The sequence below is a fragment of the Neurospora tetraspora genome, assembly GCF_033439725.1.
Source record: "Neurospora tetraspora strain CBS 560.94 chromosome Unknown B0H65scaffold_4, whole genome shotgun sequence".
Lineage (NCBI taxonomy): Eukaryota > Fungi > Ascomycota > Sordariomycetes > Sordariales > Sordariaceae > Neurospora > Neurospora tetraspora.
The window spans coordinates 1,354,821-1,372,673 of NW_026944386.1; the positions used below are offsets into that span (position 1 = coordinate 1,354,821).

The following is a 17,853-nucleotide window of genomic DNA, read 5'->3' on the forward strand; positions in this document are numbered from 1 at the left end:
GACCGTTGATTACCTCCGCCGAACCTAGTGCCCGGGTCTTCGAGAACGCCCTATTTGGAAATCATATATGAGATAATCGTCAGGCAGCTTCTTTGACAACAGCCAATGGCTGAGACAGACGCCCTTGTCGCACCCAAGTACGACCTCCCGTCATGTTCTTGCCCGCTTATTTGGGATGGGCGCGTTGCAAGGGGGCGTCATCGCCGGCGATGCTGGTAATTGCGATGCAAACTTGGAAGGAAACCAGCATGCCCAAAGACAATCGTGAGACCATCCCTCAGTCCACGTGCCAGATGTACCAGAGCTTCAGAGGCAAACATCAGATCTTGAAGCAAGCCAAGCCAGCTGGAAAGGGAGGCCAGAAAGCAAACACCCAAAAAGTCTCAGAGTGCGTCCCAAGCCCTGCTGGATTACACGCAACTACACAACACAAAGGTGTGACGACATGACAATCTCACAAGTCTCCCTCACAATAGTCTCACTACGGCTGTATAGGACTTATATCCTGTCACCTCACCGCGGATTCCATTGGATATCCAGAAGCGAGGGCCCCGGTCCGTCCCTTCCCTCTCGCAACCTGGCCCTATACATAATCTCGGGGAAGTCGGACCATACGACACGTCTGTAACAGTCATGTTCAGCGCAGAGCAGCTCGTTTCATCAAGTGCGGACTCTCTGAGGCTGTCGTGCTGTGTATACCTTCCTACAACGGCTACTTATCCCGGGCTTCTGATCCACGATTCAGTACCTGTGGCTAGCATTCCACTCATTGGGGGTGTCGTCATGTTACAGTTATACCATCCCTATGGTTTTTTTCGGCTCACGGGCTAGCCGTGCTGGCTGGAGTGACCGGCCCATGATAAGAGGCTGGCATGTTCCGCCGGTGCTGTCGTCGTAATAAACTTGAGGCAGCCTTTTTAGGTCCAGCTTGTATCGTACGTTGTCCGATCAGATGGACTATGCCTTTGCTTTATTGGCCGAGCTTGGGAAAGAGAGACAGGACTACTCTCGACATCCCCGTCCGCACTGGGAAACGAAGTGATGGTGTACCAGCTCCCTTTTTCCCCAAGGCAACCCTTTCCTCGTACTCTTATGCGTAATACAAGGCCTGTGCAACCGTGGGTGAGGACTCGACAGGGAAATCTCTCTCTTTGCGAAGCCCAGCGGATGCCTGCAGGCTCCAAACTTCTAGTGGCAAGACAACCTAACCCCTTCCCGGTCCTCATACGAGACTATTCTCGTCGGGCTACGGAGACGCGCAGTAACCGTGTAACACAAAATCTTCCTTTTCCAGGCGATGTGTATCTCATTCTCACCCGGCTGATGCTTCGTTTGTTCCAGCACCAGTCCTCGCTCTACCTGTCCTTTTGTTTCTCACTCTCACTCTTCTTTCTCTCCAGTGTACATGTCTAGCAACCCCTCCCGTGGTGACTCGAACGATGTTGTGTTCCCGTTCCTCAACATCATGGGCCTCTCCTATCTCTTTTGATACGCATGGCCCTGATGAGAAAGCCGTCTGGGTCGAGTATATAGTATCGCGCAGAACTTCACACCCGTTCCCACGGGTCTCTCAAGACCTTAAGCTCACTCCTTGAATCTTCTGCTTGAAGAAACGCCACTTAGTTATCCTCACTTGATTAGTTATCAACACTCCCTTGATTACATCCTTCTTTCTCCGGAGCAGGCGATTTGGCACCAGTCAAGCACTTCTGTCTCTATATACCTTGGACACCTCCCCACGCGATAAACTCACCATCTCGGTGTCCGGTCATGCAGTTATGGTGAAGTAGCCAAGTACTATGCATTTGACTGTGCCATCGACTTCTAGCTCGGCTTCGTACACATCCTGAGCACCAACTAGATGGCCTTGGAGGTAGCTGCGAAAAATATGGAGGGTTCGAGGGTCGATGAGGAATGCGGGTGCTATGTGGAAGCGATCGAAATTCGAGGCGAATCGCCAACAGCAGAAGCGAAACAGTGTTTGCAATCTTGCAAGGACCAGTTTCTGGAGACGGTGTCGATCGACCACGAGACCCCCGAGGGCTGGAAATACGTTTGCAAGGATCTGACGAGCACGACACCCAGCTCTCGATTTTGGTCGCTATATTGGTGCGACGCAACGTTTTGCGGAGTCTGGATAAACCAGACGGGGGGACTGCAACAAGACCGTGAGTGGTAGCCGGAGAAGTAACCGTCAGTGTCTCGGGCTAAGTAGGACAACCAGCAAACGTCGACCTGATCATCAACAGCTGTCAGGAGTGAGTGAGCATTTCCAGTTGGTCGTTATGAGCTTGAGAGTACTTGCAATGCTAACGTGAGATGGCAGCATTGGATTTCACTCGGTATTAGACCCCGGACCACCACCCAGGGACTTTGTCTGCCAAACCAGCGAAGGAGGAGCTGGGCCTTGTTCACGAACACGCGTCAAGATTAACCCCGTGTCGACCCCGTCCCCACCGGTGGTTCAAGAACCGATATCCATCCCCTCGACTTCTGGAAGCGCAACGTTTTCAAGCGCAACTGCGCCTCTGTCTTTATCAACGTCCACAGCAACACCAAGCACAACTGACGATGTCTCTCTCATAACGGACCCATCATGGTTATCAGCAACACCAGCCCGGCCCACGGTTGCCGGGTCTTTTGGTGTAAACAACGGGACTACAACATCCAAAGGCGGGCTCTCCATGGGGGTTAAGGCCGCAATCTCGGTATGTTCGGTTACCGGGTTCATCGTCATGGTTGCTTTGGCCTTTTTATGCCTGCAAAGACGAAAGAAGCACCGGTCTGGCTTAGATGACGTCCGGGGACGGTCTCGCTCGAGGTTAGATAACGGGATTGCTCCTAGGGGTTCGCCCACGCCGCTAATTGCGTCCAGCCACGATTCCAGGCCGCTGATACCCCCTCTCCGCCTACGGGACCGCAAGCTGCTCCCTTCGATCCTACGTTCGGGCCACAACCAGTCACCTTCTCCGCCCCTGACGCCGCTCACCCCGGCACACAGCCATGGCGGCGGCCACTCCAGCGTCATGTTTCCGTCGTCACCGATAACATCGCCCACGACGAACAAGCTCGTACCGCGGCACGAGCGCACACCAAGGGTTCACGGCACCACTGGCAGTCTTCCTAGTCTACCGCCCCCGGCCTTGTTTGGGATGCATGGTTCTGGCGCGCCCGGAAGCCGGGGAAGTCTGAGTAGCTTCGGAGCAGGCTCGACAACAGGGCCGTCATCTTTACGGAACGAAGCGTTTTCCTTTTCTCGAACCACGTCTCCGCCGCCCACATCACCAACACGCCCTCCGCGACCGCATGAGGGGCCGCTGGAGATACCGGACTTGGTAAAACCAGCATCGTTCCCATTCGGTTCACGGATAAATCGATCGGTCCCATCAGCGCCGCCGCCGCCTATTTCGCCGCTATCACACACATCATCCTTGGCTATGGGTGTGAGCCCAATGTGGAACCAAGCGCGGGCTATCTCATCGCCAAGGGATGAACGAGACTCTGGTGACCATGACGCTATTGGGGAGTACTCGGGCCAAGACCGTGGCAGCTGGGGGAGCTGGAGCGACAATGGCTACGGATACAGTTACGGCAACGGCAACGGAAGTGGGAATGGTGCGAATGGAAGCGGAAACGGGAGCGGAAGGAAAGTGACCAGCGCGATTGTTGGTAATTCCGGCCATGCGGCCGGATCGCTATCACCCGTCAGGGGCACCAGATCTATCTCGACAGGCGGAGTGAGCCCGCCGCCTAGATTACCGCTGAGGCCGATGGCCATCTCTACCATGTCCTCTACTGTGGTTAGTAGTGAAGCCAGAGGTGGTGGCGTTGGGCCGATCGGGGTTGCGATGACGGGAGGGCCGGGAAGAACAAGCAACTCTGCGGCCGTGTCAACGTTGCACGAGGAAGACGGCGGATTGTTCTGAAGGCGGACAGTGCTCTATCCAGGACCAGGTGGTAGTACGGAAGCGGCACGACCTTGCACACCGACAGGATACGGGATTAAAGGTACGTAAACGGGCAGGGAAAAGGCGTACAGGCAGGATACTGGGCGCTGGGGCACGGTTTTCAGCACAGCAGAGCAAAGCACAAAAGGATACCCATCTTGATATAGGCTTCCATTCTTTCTCGTTGCAAGAAGGGCAAAAAACGATAGCTAGAAAAGCACCAGCAACATGTATAAAAAGTTAAATTGGCCGGCAGGGCTGGTCTTTGGAGTGTTGAATGGCAAAGGACGATGTTCGGGAAAACGATACATACAATAACGGGATGCATGTACGTAAAAGTGAAAATCATTCATGTCGGATTCACGTGAAACGGGGCTAATGCAGGGAATCAAAGAGACAAGCATTGTGGGTTGCCGCGAACGAAACAGACCAAGCATCAAGGAACAGGAAAGAGATCGGACCGCTGCTTGTTGATCTCTCTCTTTTTTTTTTGTTCCGTCAGTTTGCAGGGACGACAACAAGGGCTGTCGTGGATGGAAATCCGGAAAGTGATATCATCTCGCTGGAGGAATCGAGATATCTACATAGTACAGTAAGAGCCATACAGTATATTACGCGTAACTGTTTCTCCCTGCCAATCCTGCTACCCGTTGGTGAGGCTGACAGTTCCTATCTATTCCCCAACTCTGCTCCACAGAGTTGGTGCCAAAACCACCGTACAGTCCAAAACCCAACCGGACAGCAAAAATCGGGCATTTTCTATAGGGTTTTTATATAGCATTTAATTACACAACAACCAATAGTCCAAATATGACCAAAATTTGTATATGGGTTTATAAGTAGTTTTATAACGTAAATATGATTTTTATTTTATCCTCCTACCTAAGCTACAAATTTTATTTCTATTTTACTATAAGTACGAAAATTAAGTATTTATACTAAAAACTCTATATAATTCTAAGATACGTACAACCTTTCTATATATTAGTATTAATATATAAGCGTATAGCTGCTATATTATAAACCTCAAGTCCTACTTATAATAGGATTCTAATATTTTTAAAATAATTTTTGAAATTCCGTATGATTATTATGTTAATTATAATTTTATATAATTAGTCCTAAATAGTTTATTAAACCGTGCACTATAATAATTCTAGTATATTTAGTCTATTTGAAATATATACTAGTCTTAAAGGTTTATATAAAAATCATTTCCATTTTTATTTAACTTTTATTTATAATTATTAATTATTTAATATCGAATTATTTACTTTAATTACCTTAGTATTCCATTTATATATTAACCGCGGCTATTAATTTAATTTAACAGTAGTAGATTTATTTATTTAATATTCGAATTAACTATTTTATTACCCCCTTTAAATTAATTTTTATTACTTTACTTTCATATCGACGGTAATTATTATTTTTATAAGAAGGTTCTTCCCTACCTTCTAATTATTACTAAGTATATTAGGGTTAAACTTATATATAAAAGAAATTAGAAATTAAAATTGTAATTCGAATTTAATAAATGAAAATTAAGTAATTTTTTTCAATAATAATATATAATATATATTTCTATATTATTAACCCTTATACTTTTTTCAAGATAATATAAACTTATAAATCCATTATATATTTAAAATTCGTTATATATATATAAGAGAACAAAAATATAAATTCTTATACGAAAGAGAAAAGTATTTGTATTTAAAAACTCTTCCTTATAATTATTATATATAATTAAAATTATAATAATATTCAATAATATATTTATATATATAAGGTAAAAAGGTAATAAATATTAAAAATATTTTAAAATTCTATTTTTCTTCCAAACTAGTTTTAGATCGCTAGTTTATTAAGGTTTTAGTATTTATTAACTTTATTAAGATATTAATTAAATATTCTCTAATAAAATATATATAGATTTAGCTTTATTATTAATTATAACCTCTATTATAATATTTGGGATAATTAATTAACAAACTATACTACCTTTATATATATACGATATAAAGCTTAAAGTATTTATTATATTAGAGTATAAATATTTAGTACTAAAGCTTTTGAAATTTTAATAATTAATAAAGGTGTTAATAGAATAATCTTTTAATATAAGATTATTATTATTATTATTATTATAAGCTATTTTTAATTTAAGATAGTTTATATACAGAATTAAATATTTAATCTATTTATTATTTTATAAATTGAGTTTAATTCTAGGGTAAATTAACTTTAATTTTTCAATATAGGATTTGGATTTTAATTCGCTTTATTCTATTTAATATTCAATATATTATTTTTAATATATAATATATATATATAAAATAAAAATGTCATGAACACTAGAAACTTTAATATAAGTAGAATAGTAATTTATATTAAGAATTTTTTTAATAGGAAAGCCTTATTATCCTATATAGCAATATATATATATATAGAAGAATAAGATAAAAACCCTATTTTCTAAGCTTTTTCTTAGTGTTATTATATTAGTATATATAAATAAAAGTACTTATTTTAAACTATTATTTTGTTTTAAAAAAGTATTTACTATTCTTAACGGTTTAATAATAATGAAATTGAAATTATTACCTATAAAAACACTATTATCGAAGGGAAAAACCTTCGAATTAAAAAAATATTTAAAACTTTATTTAAAATTATATAAATATTATAGCGCTATATAACTATATAACCTTCTATTAAATACATCCCTTTTTATAAACCTACTTCCTACTTCGTAGCCTTATATTACTCCTATATTTATCCGTCGCCTTTTAAAAGTTATATTTCTTCCTTCCTTTTATTCGTTATAATTAATTAATTATTATATTCGCTAAATTATTTATATATATTATATGCGATATCTGTATATTATAGTAATAAGGCTTTTCTTTAATTTATATATTTTATAAAGTAATTAATTATTATAATAATTAATTAAGGGTATAATATATATATACTTATCTTTATATTTATAAATTAAAGTATTAATATCTTATTATAATAATCCTAGCTAATATTAATACTTATAATAAAGACTATATTACTCAATTATTATTATTAATATTAATAGTATTTATATTCTTGCTATTAAAAACAATATTATTATTATTATATTTTTAATTATTTCAATTAGTTTTATTATTAGTATTCTTCATTTATAGGTTTTTAATTTAAAAATCTATTTGCTTTTTATAACTAATTTATTTTTAAATATATTTATTATTTCCTATGTAATCTTTCTAATTCTTCTACTTTTATATTTATAAAATTTATTTATTATTAATTATAAGGATTCGCTATAGTATTTATATAAGAAGGCTCTTTAATATTACTAAACTTATTAATAATATTAAGAATATAATTATTTGTATACTTTTATTAAAATTCCTCTATAATCTTTCCTTTTTATTCTCTAATATTACGACGCGTAAATATTATAATAGTAATTTATATATATTTTTCGTTAGAAATTTATTATTAGAATATTTTATAATTTTTAATAGTTAGCCTAGATTTTATTAACAAATAGGATATAAGAGTTAACTATTATTATTTTTATAATTAAATTTTGTCATTAAAATAAGTATTTAAATTACTACTATTTATAATTTCTTCGAATTAAACTTTATAATTAGATTAATATTTCATATTAATATTCTTAATAATATTTTCTAAATTATATTTAATAGTATTCTTTTCATTACTATTATTATTATTATTAGTATTATTCTTTATACTAGAAATAAAATCAAATCTTTTTTAAAATATTAGCATATTATCCTTCTAATACTCTAATATTTCGTACTTAGAACGCCTTATTTATTTACAAATTAAAAGCTTCATAATTATTATTATTTTGCTTATAGCCTACAAATATTGATTCTTTAACCTAGAAGCTTAATATAAAGTATTAAATCCCTTTAATTTATAATAGATAATAAATCCCTTAATTATAATAGATAATAAATCCCTTAATTATAATATATTGATATTGAATATTTATTATATATTAATTTATAAAATATTTTAAACTCTATTAATTTATAGAGTATTTTCTTCTTATAAATACGCGTCCGTTATTAACATTACTCCCTAAAGTTTTTAAATACTTTTTTATTTAATATAAGGCTTATACTTTTTTTTCATTAAAATTCTATTTTATTTTTTAAGAAAAACATTTTATTCTACTTGTATTAAAAATATTTAATTAATATATTATTCCTTTATCATCTATATTTTTCTTCCTTATTTATTAAGGAATTACTAGTTTGATAAATCCTTTCCCTATTTTATTAAAATAATATCCACATAACGAATAGCGTCTATAAAAGTTATTAAATATTTATAATTACTTTACAGATTTAGAGTAAGTAAATTATAATAGTTATTATTAATTTTATAAAATTATCTTTAATAATTTTCAATCTTCTTATTACTTATTTAAATTTTATATTAAATAGAATAATTCTTATTATAAACCTTTTTATAAATTTAAGAAATAATCGTATTTTTTAATAATATTTATTAATATTATTCGTATTATAATAAATAAAACGCTTATATAGTTCGTTTAAATTAATCGATTTAATCCTTATTAATATATTATTATTAATCTTAATATTACTTGTGATAATATTTTTAATAATATTATTTTTAATATTATCTAAATATAATTATTTTTCTTCTTACTTATACTATTGAAGATTAATACTATATATATAGCCTTTAAATAGTTAAATTTTAAAATTTTATAGTTTTAACGGATAAATAATATAAACCGTCAATTTATTTACTAATATTAATATATATTAAAACCGTTTTATATGATATTAATTTATTATTATATTATATTTTCCTTCAAATATAGAATTCTTAATAATATATATACACAATTTTCTTATATAATATTATTATTAACGTTAGAAGAAGAATTAGGGCAAGGGAAGTTCGAAATAAGCTAAGAGATATTAGAATTTAATTAAGGACCGCTTAAATTATCCTCGCTTTAATCGTCCCTAAGGTCGCATTTACTAAAGTAAGCGACATACAATTAATTATAGTAAACTAATTAAGTAAAGAAGTATTAAATAAAGGTACAACTTTAGCGATCAGGCCTAATTTAGTAGAATTATAAGGTTTCAAACTTCGTAAAAAACGCTATAATTTTAAAATAAAGTATTTTGTTCTATAATCTATAGTAAGCTGGCTATTATAGTAGTATACGTGCAAGTAGGTTCATTGGATTGAGGAAGAGAAGAGGAAGAGAAAGAAGGTCATATCAATTTTTTTGGTTAAGGTTTGGTAGAGTTATAGTACTACAAAGTTGGAAGGTAGGGTTTTGCCCTGTTTGGGCTGCATTTTTGCTGTCCGGTTGGGTTTTGGCATGTCCGGTGGTTTTGGCACCAACTCTGTGGAGCAGAGTTGGGGAACAGACAGGAACTATCAGCCTCACCAACGGGTATTCGCCATTTCTACGTCTCCCTGGACATCCGGTGCCGGAAAACACGTGTGTCCACTGGAGGACCGTCACGTCCACTGACAAATCAGAACAGGAAAGACACTAATGGCAAATGTCACGTACTGTGCAAAGTTTGCAGTCGGGCACAATGCAAACACAATGAAGGGTGAATTGTGACTGAAGGGAGGGAGATGGAGGGTGCAAATGCTCGCTGTCCTCACTGGGCAGCTGAACTGTGCACACGATACCTTCCAACTTCAAGTTCATTGCCTGTTCTCAAAATAGGCCACTAGATGTACCTGTACATATGTAGGCCTAGCTGAGCGTTAGAACAACCGTGGGCTCATGGGCGAGTGTAGGTATCTCCACTCACAGAAAGCCTTAAGCGGGGTATCCCACGTGTCCCGGTATTTACACCACAATACGGTAATCCCCTCTCAGCCCTGGTTAGATTATTATTTGCTAGTGTACATCGCGGCCACTCGCGGCACTCTACCAGGCACCTCAACCCAGACCCCTCGAGAGCTGTCGTCAACTTTCCGTTCCTCCCTTTGTTGTCTTCCTTGACCTCTAGATATTTTGCTTGGATATCTCGGCCGGACATGATTACAGCTGCAGCTACAGTTACAGTCACAGTACCTTGATGACAGCGAACCTCTCCAGCCAGAAACCACCAGCTACCTTACCCAAGTCTATAGACGCTACGACTGGCGCACATCACCAAGTCGACCGAGGAAGGCCATGACATGAGGTGCGCTGCCCTCGTCCTGGTCCGACAAACTGGAAGACATGGAGGACACTACGCCAACCACAACCACTCCAGCTGCGGCCATCGCGTCCGCTGCCGCCGTGGCTCCTCTTGAACGCTCAGTGTCGCAACAGTCCGTCCTCTCAACCACCCGGAGCCACCGCTCCCGGACTTCCAGCACCGCCCGCGCTCGCAAGAGGTTGACATCATACCCGTCAAGTTCCGCGTCTTCCATCGCCCCGTCCGACAAGTCGCTTACCTCGTTCCCCTCCTTCTCGCCCGAGTCGCCCCGCCTGGAGCTGTCCTTCTTCGAGCTCAACCCATCCTCCCTCTCGCCCTCCATCTCGCCTTCGCGCAACTCGCGAAAGTCGTCCGATCCCGTCTCCGTCGCCGACTCCGTGAGCAACGACAGCGACCCGCACCAGACACCCGAAGCTCCACAGCCCCAACGGATACGGCCCGCCTCTATGGTCGAAAGCTTGATCACAGCAGAGCCCGAGCCAGACACACGGGACGCACTTTTCCAAGACGTGCCTCTTACTGCCAACAAGATCCCTGGCTCCCTACACCACGCCGACAACGCCCACATTGAGCGCCTGATTGCTCGCCATGGCGCCACCAACCTCGTCCGACAGATATCTCAAGATCTGGCAGAGCGCGATGCTCAGATCGCCACTTTGCGCCGACGTGCCGACGACCGAGAACGCGCCCTGCGAAAGATTATCCTGGAATGCGGTCTGTCCACCCTGGATCTGGAAACTCGCCTGCGCGCCATCGAGCAGGATGCCAAACAGACGAGTCTCGCCAGGAAAGGTACCGCCGACGGCGGATTATCCGACCTCATGAACGAAGCCATGGCCCACGACCTCAGAGCTGTCGGCGCGAGCACAGGCCTGAATGACGCAACCATACGTGCTGCCACCATGTCGGTGCCTCCTGCAACCACAAAGGGTACAAACAAGGGCTGGAAAGACTTTCTGTGGGGTACTGGTACGACGGGAAAGAATTCAGGTCGGCCGAGCAGCGTGACCAGTGCTGGCACTGGTACCGGTGCAAGTGCTACGGATACCTCCAAGACGGTCATCAGAGGTAGTGGCTTGGGGCCAGAGCAGCGCCGCCCGACACTGGCCGATGATCTGTTCAACCCGCCCGAGACGGACTCGACAGACTCTGTGCCAGGTTCTAGTAGGGCATCCAGCATCAACTCGGCGAATGAGTCGCGGAAATCGTCGCTGGCCAGTCTTGCTTTACGGCTGGTTGCAGGTGGTGCAACCACGGGACGTAACGGTGACATGCGCGGCCGTGCCAACACCGCACGCCAGCCTGGGGGCTCCATGAGAACGCCGTCTACATCGAGCCGCGCCGCAAGCTCCGTCTCAAACCGTACAGTCTCAGCCGCCCAAACAGGCCCTAGATCGCTCATGGCAATGCGCCGCCGCACTACCGGCCCCGCTAAACCTATTGACGTGCCCCAGCGATACCAGCAACAGGACCGGTGGGATACCATGGGGTCCAGCCCCTCGAGAGACCTCGTGTCTCGCCAGCAGAGTTATGGCCCGGTCGAGATGGACACCATTCTTCCACCAGAGGTTCAGCCGCCAACACTGACGCACATATACAACAACCATTTTGGGTCCGAATTTCTCACCGACCGCTTTGGCTTTATCTATGACCAGCGGAGGAAGAAGCGGCAAAGAGAAGCCGCCAGGATGGCACGCCATGCAAAGAAGCCCAGCCGTACCGAGATGCTTAGCACTGGGCGGAACAGGTTATCCCCGGTCATGTTGGACGAGAGCTCTAGTGGCAGAGGAGACACAGCGAATGAGGCCGGGCCGGAATCTCCTTCGGCTGAGGAGCAACGGGATGATTCTAAGCCAAGAAAGTGGCAGGATTACCTCAAAATTGCAACATTTCCAACCGAACTGCTCTCTCACACCCCGTTGATTACCGTACCAGGCTTCGAGCTGATGGAAGGTGGTGAGGTACCCGAAGCACCCAAATCGCCTGGCTTGATAACGTCAGAGGAGCGTGGGTTCGTCCCCTCGGCTACTCCTGCCATCACCGCTATCGCATTGCCTGAGAATGAGGATCAACCCTCCCCAGACGAAGGGGAGCAACAATCGTCCTCGGCGAACATGGCGAAAGAGGATGCGGAACCTGTTAGGCTGTTGTTACAGAACCTCAATCAGCTCCACGATACACTTCAGAGGGAAAAGACTGTGCGGTGGAACGATTTCCTTCGCAAGGTACGGGCGGAAAGAAAACGGGACGGAGAGGCTGCCGCTGCTGCTGCCGCCGCCGCCGCTGAGGCTAGGTTTCAAAGGGCCGAAGCAGTGATGCCTGAAACGAGATTAGGAGACGGTGAGCTGATAGGCGTTGCAAGTTTGGGTATTCAAGGCAAGGTTGGACGTGTCAAGGCCAATGAGTTTAGGCAGCTCATACTTGGTGGCATTCCTGTCGCCTACCGGTCCAAAATCTGGTCCGAATGTTGCGGGGCCAAAGCTTTGCGCATCCCAGGTTATTACGATGACCTTGTCAACCGGCCAGAGGACCAGGACGATCCGCAAGTCGTGGCACAGATCAAGGCCGATATCACTCGCACCCTGACGGATAACATCTTCTTCCGCAAAGGTCCAGGGGTAGAAAAGTTAAATGAGGTGCTACTTGCCTACGCCCGACGTAATCCGGATGTGGGTTATTGCCAGGGCATGAACCTCGTCGTCGCAAATCTTCTTCTCATCACCCCCTGCGCCGAGGACGCCTTTTGGATCCTGGTGTCCATTGTTGAGAATATTCTCCCGCCCAACTACTTTGACCATAGCCTTCTCGCCTCCAGGGCTGACCAGCAGGTCCTGCGCCAATATGTGTCCGAGGTTCTCCCCAAGCTCAGTGCTCACTTCGAGGAGCTTGGCATCACCCTCGAGACCATGACGTTTCAGTGGTTCCTGTCTGTTTTCACCGACTGCCTTTCTGCTGAGGCCCTCTTCCGCGTCTGGGACGTACTGCTCTGCACCCATGACGGTGGCGTGTTTCTATTCCAGGTCGCACTGGCTCTGCTTAAGCTGAACGAACGCCAGCTGCTTGCCTGCGATTCGGCGGCGCACATCTACAGCTACATCAACCATCAGATGACCAATCATGCGATCAGTATTGACGGTTTGATACAAGCCTCGGAGGCGCTGAGAAGGGTGGTGCAGAGAGACGAGGTGGAAGCAAGAAGGACGAAGGCCGTTGAGCTGGAGAGGGAGATGAGTCGGGCCAGGGAGAAGAGACGAGAGGAGATGGAACAGCAGATGAAGAAGCTGGCGGAAGTGCAGGCGCAAAAGACAGCAGGAGCGCCGGCCGTTACTGACCAAACGGTGGCATCAGTGAACGTATCTTCCGATGATTTAGACACACCGACAGTGGGAGCAGATGATGGGATAACAGGGACTATACAATCGGCTGGAGGGATAACTGCTTGAACAAGTTGGGAGAGGATACATGGAATCAGGTTGTTGCATAGGGCGGCGTTGCATTGTATTGTTCGGTCCATCCACGATTATGGAATCGTCTATCGTTATTTCTCATTTGTTACAATTGGCAACTTGCTTCTTTTTGGTGTACGGGCTGGATAGGTGCATATCTCGGATTGATACCAAGCAGCGCATGGAATGGAGGTAAGGGAAATCACATCAGGCTCACAATATCAAACGTCATTATCCAATTCATTTAGTCACGATATCCGAATTTTTCGTCCATTGTCTTGGAAGTTCCTGCCTTGTTACTCAACCTTATGAAGTCCGCACTGCAAGTGAGTAGCCGCAGGGTTCCCATTAGAGAGAGCCATCGATTTGGATGCAAATCTACCGCTCGTGGCCTCATCTTGCCATCCGCAAGTTGATGTCGCAATGTCCAAGGAATACCGAATCACGGGCCTTGGGGTACCCGTATAGCTTGAGTAACTCTAGGTATGTTGTTCAACCAATTTCACCCTAGAACCTGAAATGATATCGTACACTCAAGTCGATTTGGTATAACTCGTTCGCGATCCTCTTTGGTATTCGGGCAAGCGATAACTACTGTGGTACGCGCGCTCATAACAGGAAAAAACGGAGAAAAAGAAAATGATGACAGAATGAATGACTGGATGATAAGACATAAGGGAAAAAAGAGTGAAAGAGAAAAGAAAAAAATGCAAAAAAGATTTGATGAATGACCCCAACCCGATTTGAACGGATAACCTTTCGATCTGGAGTCGAACGCGCTACCGTTGCGCCATGAGGCCTTGTTGAAAGCATGTCGCTGTTGTAGGTTTTATCAGTGGGGTTTTGGATTCGCAGCACGGAACTGGACCTTCGATATCCTTTGTGCCTGCTAATGTGCCTTCAATGACGGGAAGATGCAGTGTGATCACCGGACAAGTTTGATTTGCTCTTTAGAGTTCGTAAATATTTTTTTTACGAGTTTTATTCTTTTCCATTTCTCCACCGTGCACCATTTGACCTCCTAGCAGAGTAGGTTGCAGACGTCTTGACCATAGATCTAAACACATATCAAATAGGAGCGACCATAGGCCCATGTCCCAATATCTTCTCGGACAGTCCTCCATTCACCACCAAGCTATTCAATTCTTGCCCTCTAGTTCCGTCATGGCCCCAATAGCTTCTTCAATGGCAGAGCTTCGCAAATTGCTGACCTGGCTCCGTAGTTCCCCAAGGCGCTTCTTCCAAAAGTCCCATCGGTCCCGCGAATACCCCGGCTGACCTTGATACAGCTCGCCAGCTCTCAGCATCCTTGAATCAGTCTCATCCAAGTCTTCCGGCTTGCCAGCAAGTGAATGCTCCCAGATGAACTTCCCAGCATGCTTGATCCACAATGTGGCGACCACAACTCGTGTGTCCTTGCCTTCCTGGGAGAGCTCCTCCAGGCTCTCCTCCAGACCATCGCGAAGTTCCCAGATGGGCAATTCCCGCCAGTTGATTGCGCCCGTGCTGAGCAAAGTCGCTACGAAGGCGTTGAGGTTGCACCATCTTTCGTGGACCTTTGGATCGGTGACAGACTCGAAGCTGAGAGTTGGATCTATCGGGTATTAGCAACCATGGATCCCAATCTGTTGGGTTCCCAGCTTGAACTGCCTGGGATTTTTTTTCGTTTGCCTACCTTGCCATGCATCTCGGTTGCAGATGGCGAAGCCCTCCAAGCGCTGCCATGCCTACAGAATCAGTGTCAGCAACTCGATCCTTCCTGATAGATCTGTAACAGGATCCTAACAGGATGTCCATCCAGGCCAGCCAAATCACGTAGGACCAGAGCGAACCGGCGATGCGCTTCATGATCGGCGGGCACTTGTTGCACTGCTGCCAACAAGGTGGTGTATACGTTATATCGAGCGTTCTCAACCTCCGATTCCTTGTCCGCAGGGTCGTCGCGTGTGAGTATGGTGCTGTCTAGCTGCTCTGCGAGACGCTTGGCAGCCTGAGGAATGAGAGCATCATCGTTGACGTTGAGCGCAGCCTCCAAAGCATCAACAATCTGCGCGTTGGTTTCTCCTGCCTCTACGGGACTGTCCCGAAGGACCTGTAGACTGATGGAACCGGTCTTGGACATCTTCTCAGTTGTCGTTGGGATCGTGGATTTTGAAAATGGCAACGTGGTGTTGAACGAAAGGTGAAGTTTGCAGGTAGCACAGAAGATGCGGGGTGGTCAAGTTATCGAGCAGGCAGTACGCAGATACACACAAATATCTGAGTTCCTGTCGTGGTTGAGGTGGGCTCCCTCCATTCTTGCCCCGAGTTGTTACGCCGTGATCCGCGCGGGTGCCGCCTAGATAAGGTTTCATGCTTCCGATCTTGATGCCAAAGAAGGAAGGAGTTTGGGGTCGTCGCCCACTCAGGTGCCCTCTAGCGCACGAATGCAAGGCACTAACTCCACCCAACGGGAAGGAGCTTCGTCCAATGACGTGTCTCAAGTCAACAGCATGTTGTCCGAAAGAGGCGGCAACCCCATCATCATCACCTGTCACGAAGATATTTGGTTCATCAGCGGCGATACGGCTTGCTTTTAAAAGACACGAAATGAATCAACACTTGGTCCAAGCTCCCATTCAGGGGTGTAAACAAACTACGTCAAGTGCCGCCGGTATTTCGTGCTTTGCCAGACTCGGAACCGTCAACATCGACTTGCCAAGAAGGGATAACGGACGCATCGTACCGAGCCAAACCTTTGATATTATGTTCTTGATCTCGGGTTACGACTCTGACAACCAGACGAGCCGAAGTTCCGCTGTCATCTTGCAGGCGTCATCTGCACCCCGCAACGCCTCCAAGCATACGGAAATCTTGGAACGGAGGAGGCTTGCCAACTGCCGTTGTATGTCTTATAGTGTTTTAATCCTCCCCAACCTTCTTAGTGGTCGACGATGACTTTATCCGTCCGGGACAAGGCGGCCAGCCGGCTACTGAAGCCTGGAGACCGGGGAATGACAACCTCCGCCAAGTATTTTCATGCTGTATTGGGTCACGGAAGGAGCTCGACGAGGTTGTGGCTTGCCATTGAAAGAACAAGCGAGTGATGTGAATTGGCGGCCTGGGTCGCCTGACCGGGTATCGGGGAAGGATATGGAAGTTCAAAAGGAGCTTCATTCCCAACTCTCGATGTCTGTGGTGAAAGGTCCGGCATCCGAGTCTTTGAGTTCACGATCCTGCCGGTCACCGAACTTCCACGCTGCCTATTATGCTTCCCTCGATCTCTCTCCTCCTCGCCGCCGCGCTCGGCACCAGCGCCCACTACACGTTCCCCAAGGTGCGGGCAAACAGCGGAACAACTGCCGACTGGCAATATGTTCGCAGGGCGGATAACTGGCAGAACAACGGCTTTGTCGACAATGTGAACTCGCAGCAGATCCGCTGCTTCCAGTCTTCCCATAGCCCTGCTCAATCAACTCTCAGCGTCGCCGCTGGCACCACCATCACATACGGTTCAGCTCCCAATGTCTTCCACCCGGGTCCGATGCAGTTCTATCTGGCAAGAGTTCCGGACGGCCAGGCTATCAACAGCTGGACCGGAGAGGGTGCTGTTTGGTTCAAGATCTACCATGAGCAGCCCACATTTGGCTCGCAACTCACCTGGGCCAGCAACGGTAAAGACGCACCATTCTTCACGTTAGAGGGCAGTCACATGTACCTGTCCAGATACTGACACTACATCTTTTCCATACAGGCAAGAGCTCTTTCCCCGTCAAGATCCCTAGTTGCATCAAGTCTGGCAACTATCTCCTCCGTGCTGAGCACATTGCACTGCACGTCGCTCAGAGCTCGGGAGCTGCCCAGTTCTACATCTCATGCGCTCAGCTCAGCATCACTGGTGGCGGCAGCACTGAACCGGGTTCTAACTACAAAGTCTCATTCCCTGGAGCCTACAAGGCTTCCGATCCCGGTATTCTGATCAACATCAACTATCCCGTACCTACCTCGTACAAGAACCCTGGACCGAGTGTCTTCAGTTGCTAAATTCCGTCTGGCACGGGCTTCCGTATGAGTGTCTAAGGTATCTAATTGAGGAGGACGATGCTTGGTATTGGCTTATGAAACCTGTATATAGTATGCATACCTTTAAGTAACTCACGACAACCACTGCCTATACTTTGCGCTTGACGCTACAGTTGCAGTCTCCATCCATCTTTCCGTACCACAGATTGA

The 17,853-nt window shown here is 44.4% G+C and overlaps 6 protein-coding genes and 1 non-coding gene across 7 annotated transcripts; 5 read left to right on the top strand and 2 right to left on the bottom strand.

The window, feature by feature from the left end:
• Positions 1–248: 248 nt before the first annotated feature.
• On the top strand, positions 249–936 carry B0H65DRAFT_573381 (uncharacterized protein; the record flags this gene model as incomplete). The annotated part of the gene is made up of 2 exons (XM_062830546.1): positions 249–380; positions 496–936. The coding sequence occupies 2 exons, from the start codon at positions 249–251 to the stop codon at positions 829–831; spliced, it is 468 nt and encodes a 155-aa protein (XP_062681485.1). The 3' UTR covers positions 832–936.
• Positions 937–1,861: 925 nt separating this feature from the next.
• Positions 1,862–3,926, top strand: B0H65DRAFT_426224 (uncharacterized protein; the record flags this gene model as incomplete). The annotated part of the gene is made up of 2 exons (XM_062824620.1): positions 1,862–2,168; positions 2,320–3,926. 2 exons carry the CDS (start codon positions 1,862–1,864, stop codon positions 3,924–3,926), a joined length of 1,914 nt encoding a protein of 637 aa, XP_062681486.1.
• A 5,962-nt stretch (positions 3,927–9,888) lies between these two features.
• B0H65DRAFT_464780 (rab-GTPase-TBC domain-containing protein) lies at positions 9,889–13,894 on the top strand. Its single transcript, XM_062826774.1, has one exon. The coding sequence runs from the start codon at positions 10,216–10,218 to the stop codon at positions 13,636–13,638; it is 3,423 nt and encodes a 1,140-aa protein (XP_062681487.1). The 5' UTR covers positions 9,889–10,215; the 3' UTR covers positions 13,639–13,894.
• Positions 13,895–14,369: 475 nt separating this feature from the next.
• Positions 14,370–14,441, bottom strand: B0H65DRAFT_t271. The gene has a single exon. It is a non-coding gene; the product is annotated as a tRNA-Trp (tRNA).
• A 145-nt stretch (positions 14,442–14,586) lies between these two features.
• Positions 14,587–16,169, bottom strand: B0H65DRAFT_464783 (uncharacterized protein). The gene is made up of 3 exons (XM_062826775.1): positions 15,428–16,169; positions 15,317–15,368; positions 14,587–15,235 (listed from the first exon to the last, which is right to left on the bottom strand). Exons 1-3 carry the CDS (start codon positions 15,761–15,763, stop codon positions 14,781–14,783), a joined length of 843 nt encoding a protein of 280 aa, XP_062681488.1. The 5' UTR covers positions 15,764–16,169; the 3' UTR covers positions 14,587–14,780.
• B0H65DRAFT_187852 (uncharacterized protein) lies at positions 15,911–16,800 on the top strand. Its single transcript, XM_062821599.1, has 2 exons — positions 15,911–16,525; positions 16,599–16,800. Exons 1-2 carry the CDS (start codon positions 15,994–15,996, stop codon positions 16,709–16,711), a joined length of 645 nt encoding a protein of 214 aa, XP_062681489.1. The 5' UTR covers positions 15,911–15,993; the 3' UTR covers positions 16,712–16,800.
• B0H65DRAFT_187853 (glycoside hydrolase) lies at positions 16,801–17,685 on the top strand. The gene is made up of 2 exons (XM_062821600.1): positions 16,801–17,294; positions 17,375–17,685. The coding sequence occupies exons 1-2, from the start codon at positions 16,889–16,891 to the stop codon at positions 17,662–17,664; spliced, it is 696 nt and encodes a 231-aa protein (XP_062681490.1). The 5' UTR covers positions 16,801–16,888; the 3' UTR covers positions 17,665–17,685.
• Positions 17,686–17,853: the final 168 nt, after the last annotated feature.

Bases quoted from the DNA above. Each gene is read 5' to 3' on its own strand.
- B0H65DRAFT_187853 (XM_062821600.1), top strand. From the start codon at position 16,889: ATGCTTCCCTCGATCTCTCTCCTCCTCGCCGCCGCGCTCGGCACCAGC. The intron at 17,295-17,374 runs GTAAAGACGCAC...TTTTCCATACAG, and splicing joins ACTCACCTGGGCCAGCAACG to GCAAGAGCTCTTTCCCCGTC.
- B0H65DRAFT_464780 (XM_062826774.1), top strand. From the start codon at position 10,216: ATGGAGGACACTACGCCAACCACAACCACTCCAGCTGCGGCCATCGCG.
- B0H65DRAFT_187852 (XM_062821599.1), top strand. From the start codon at position 15,994: ATGCTTCCGATCTTGATGCCAAAGAAGGAAGGAGTTTGGGGTCGTCGC. The intron at 16,526-16,598 runs GTATGTCTTATA...GTCCGGGACAAG, and splicing joins GAGGCTTGCCAACTGCCGTT to GCGGCCAGCCGGCTACTGAA.
- B0H65DRAFT_464783 (XM_062826775.1), bottom strand. From the start codon at position 15,763: ATGTCCAAGACCGGTTCCATCAGTCTACAGGTCCTTCGGGACAGTCCC. The intron at 15,369-15,427 runs GTTAGGATCCTG...CTGATTCTGTAG, and splicing joins CTGGCCTGGATGGACATCCT to GCATGGCAGCGCTTGGAGGG. The intron at 15,236-15,316 runs GTAGGCAAACGA...AATACCCGATAG, and splicing joins CAACCGAGATGCATGGCAAG to ATCCAACTCTCAGCTTCGAG.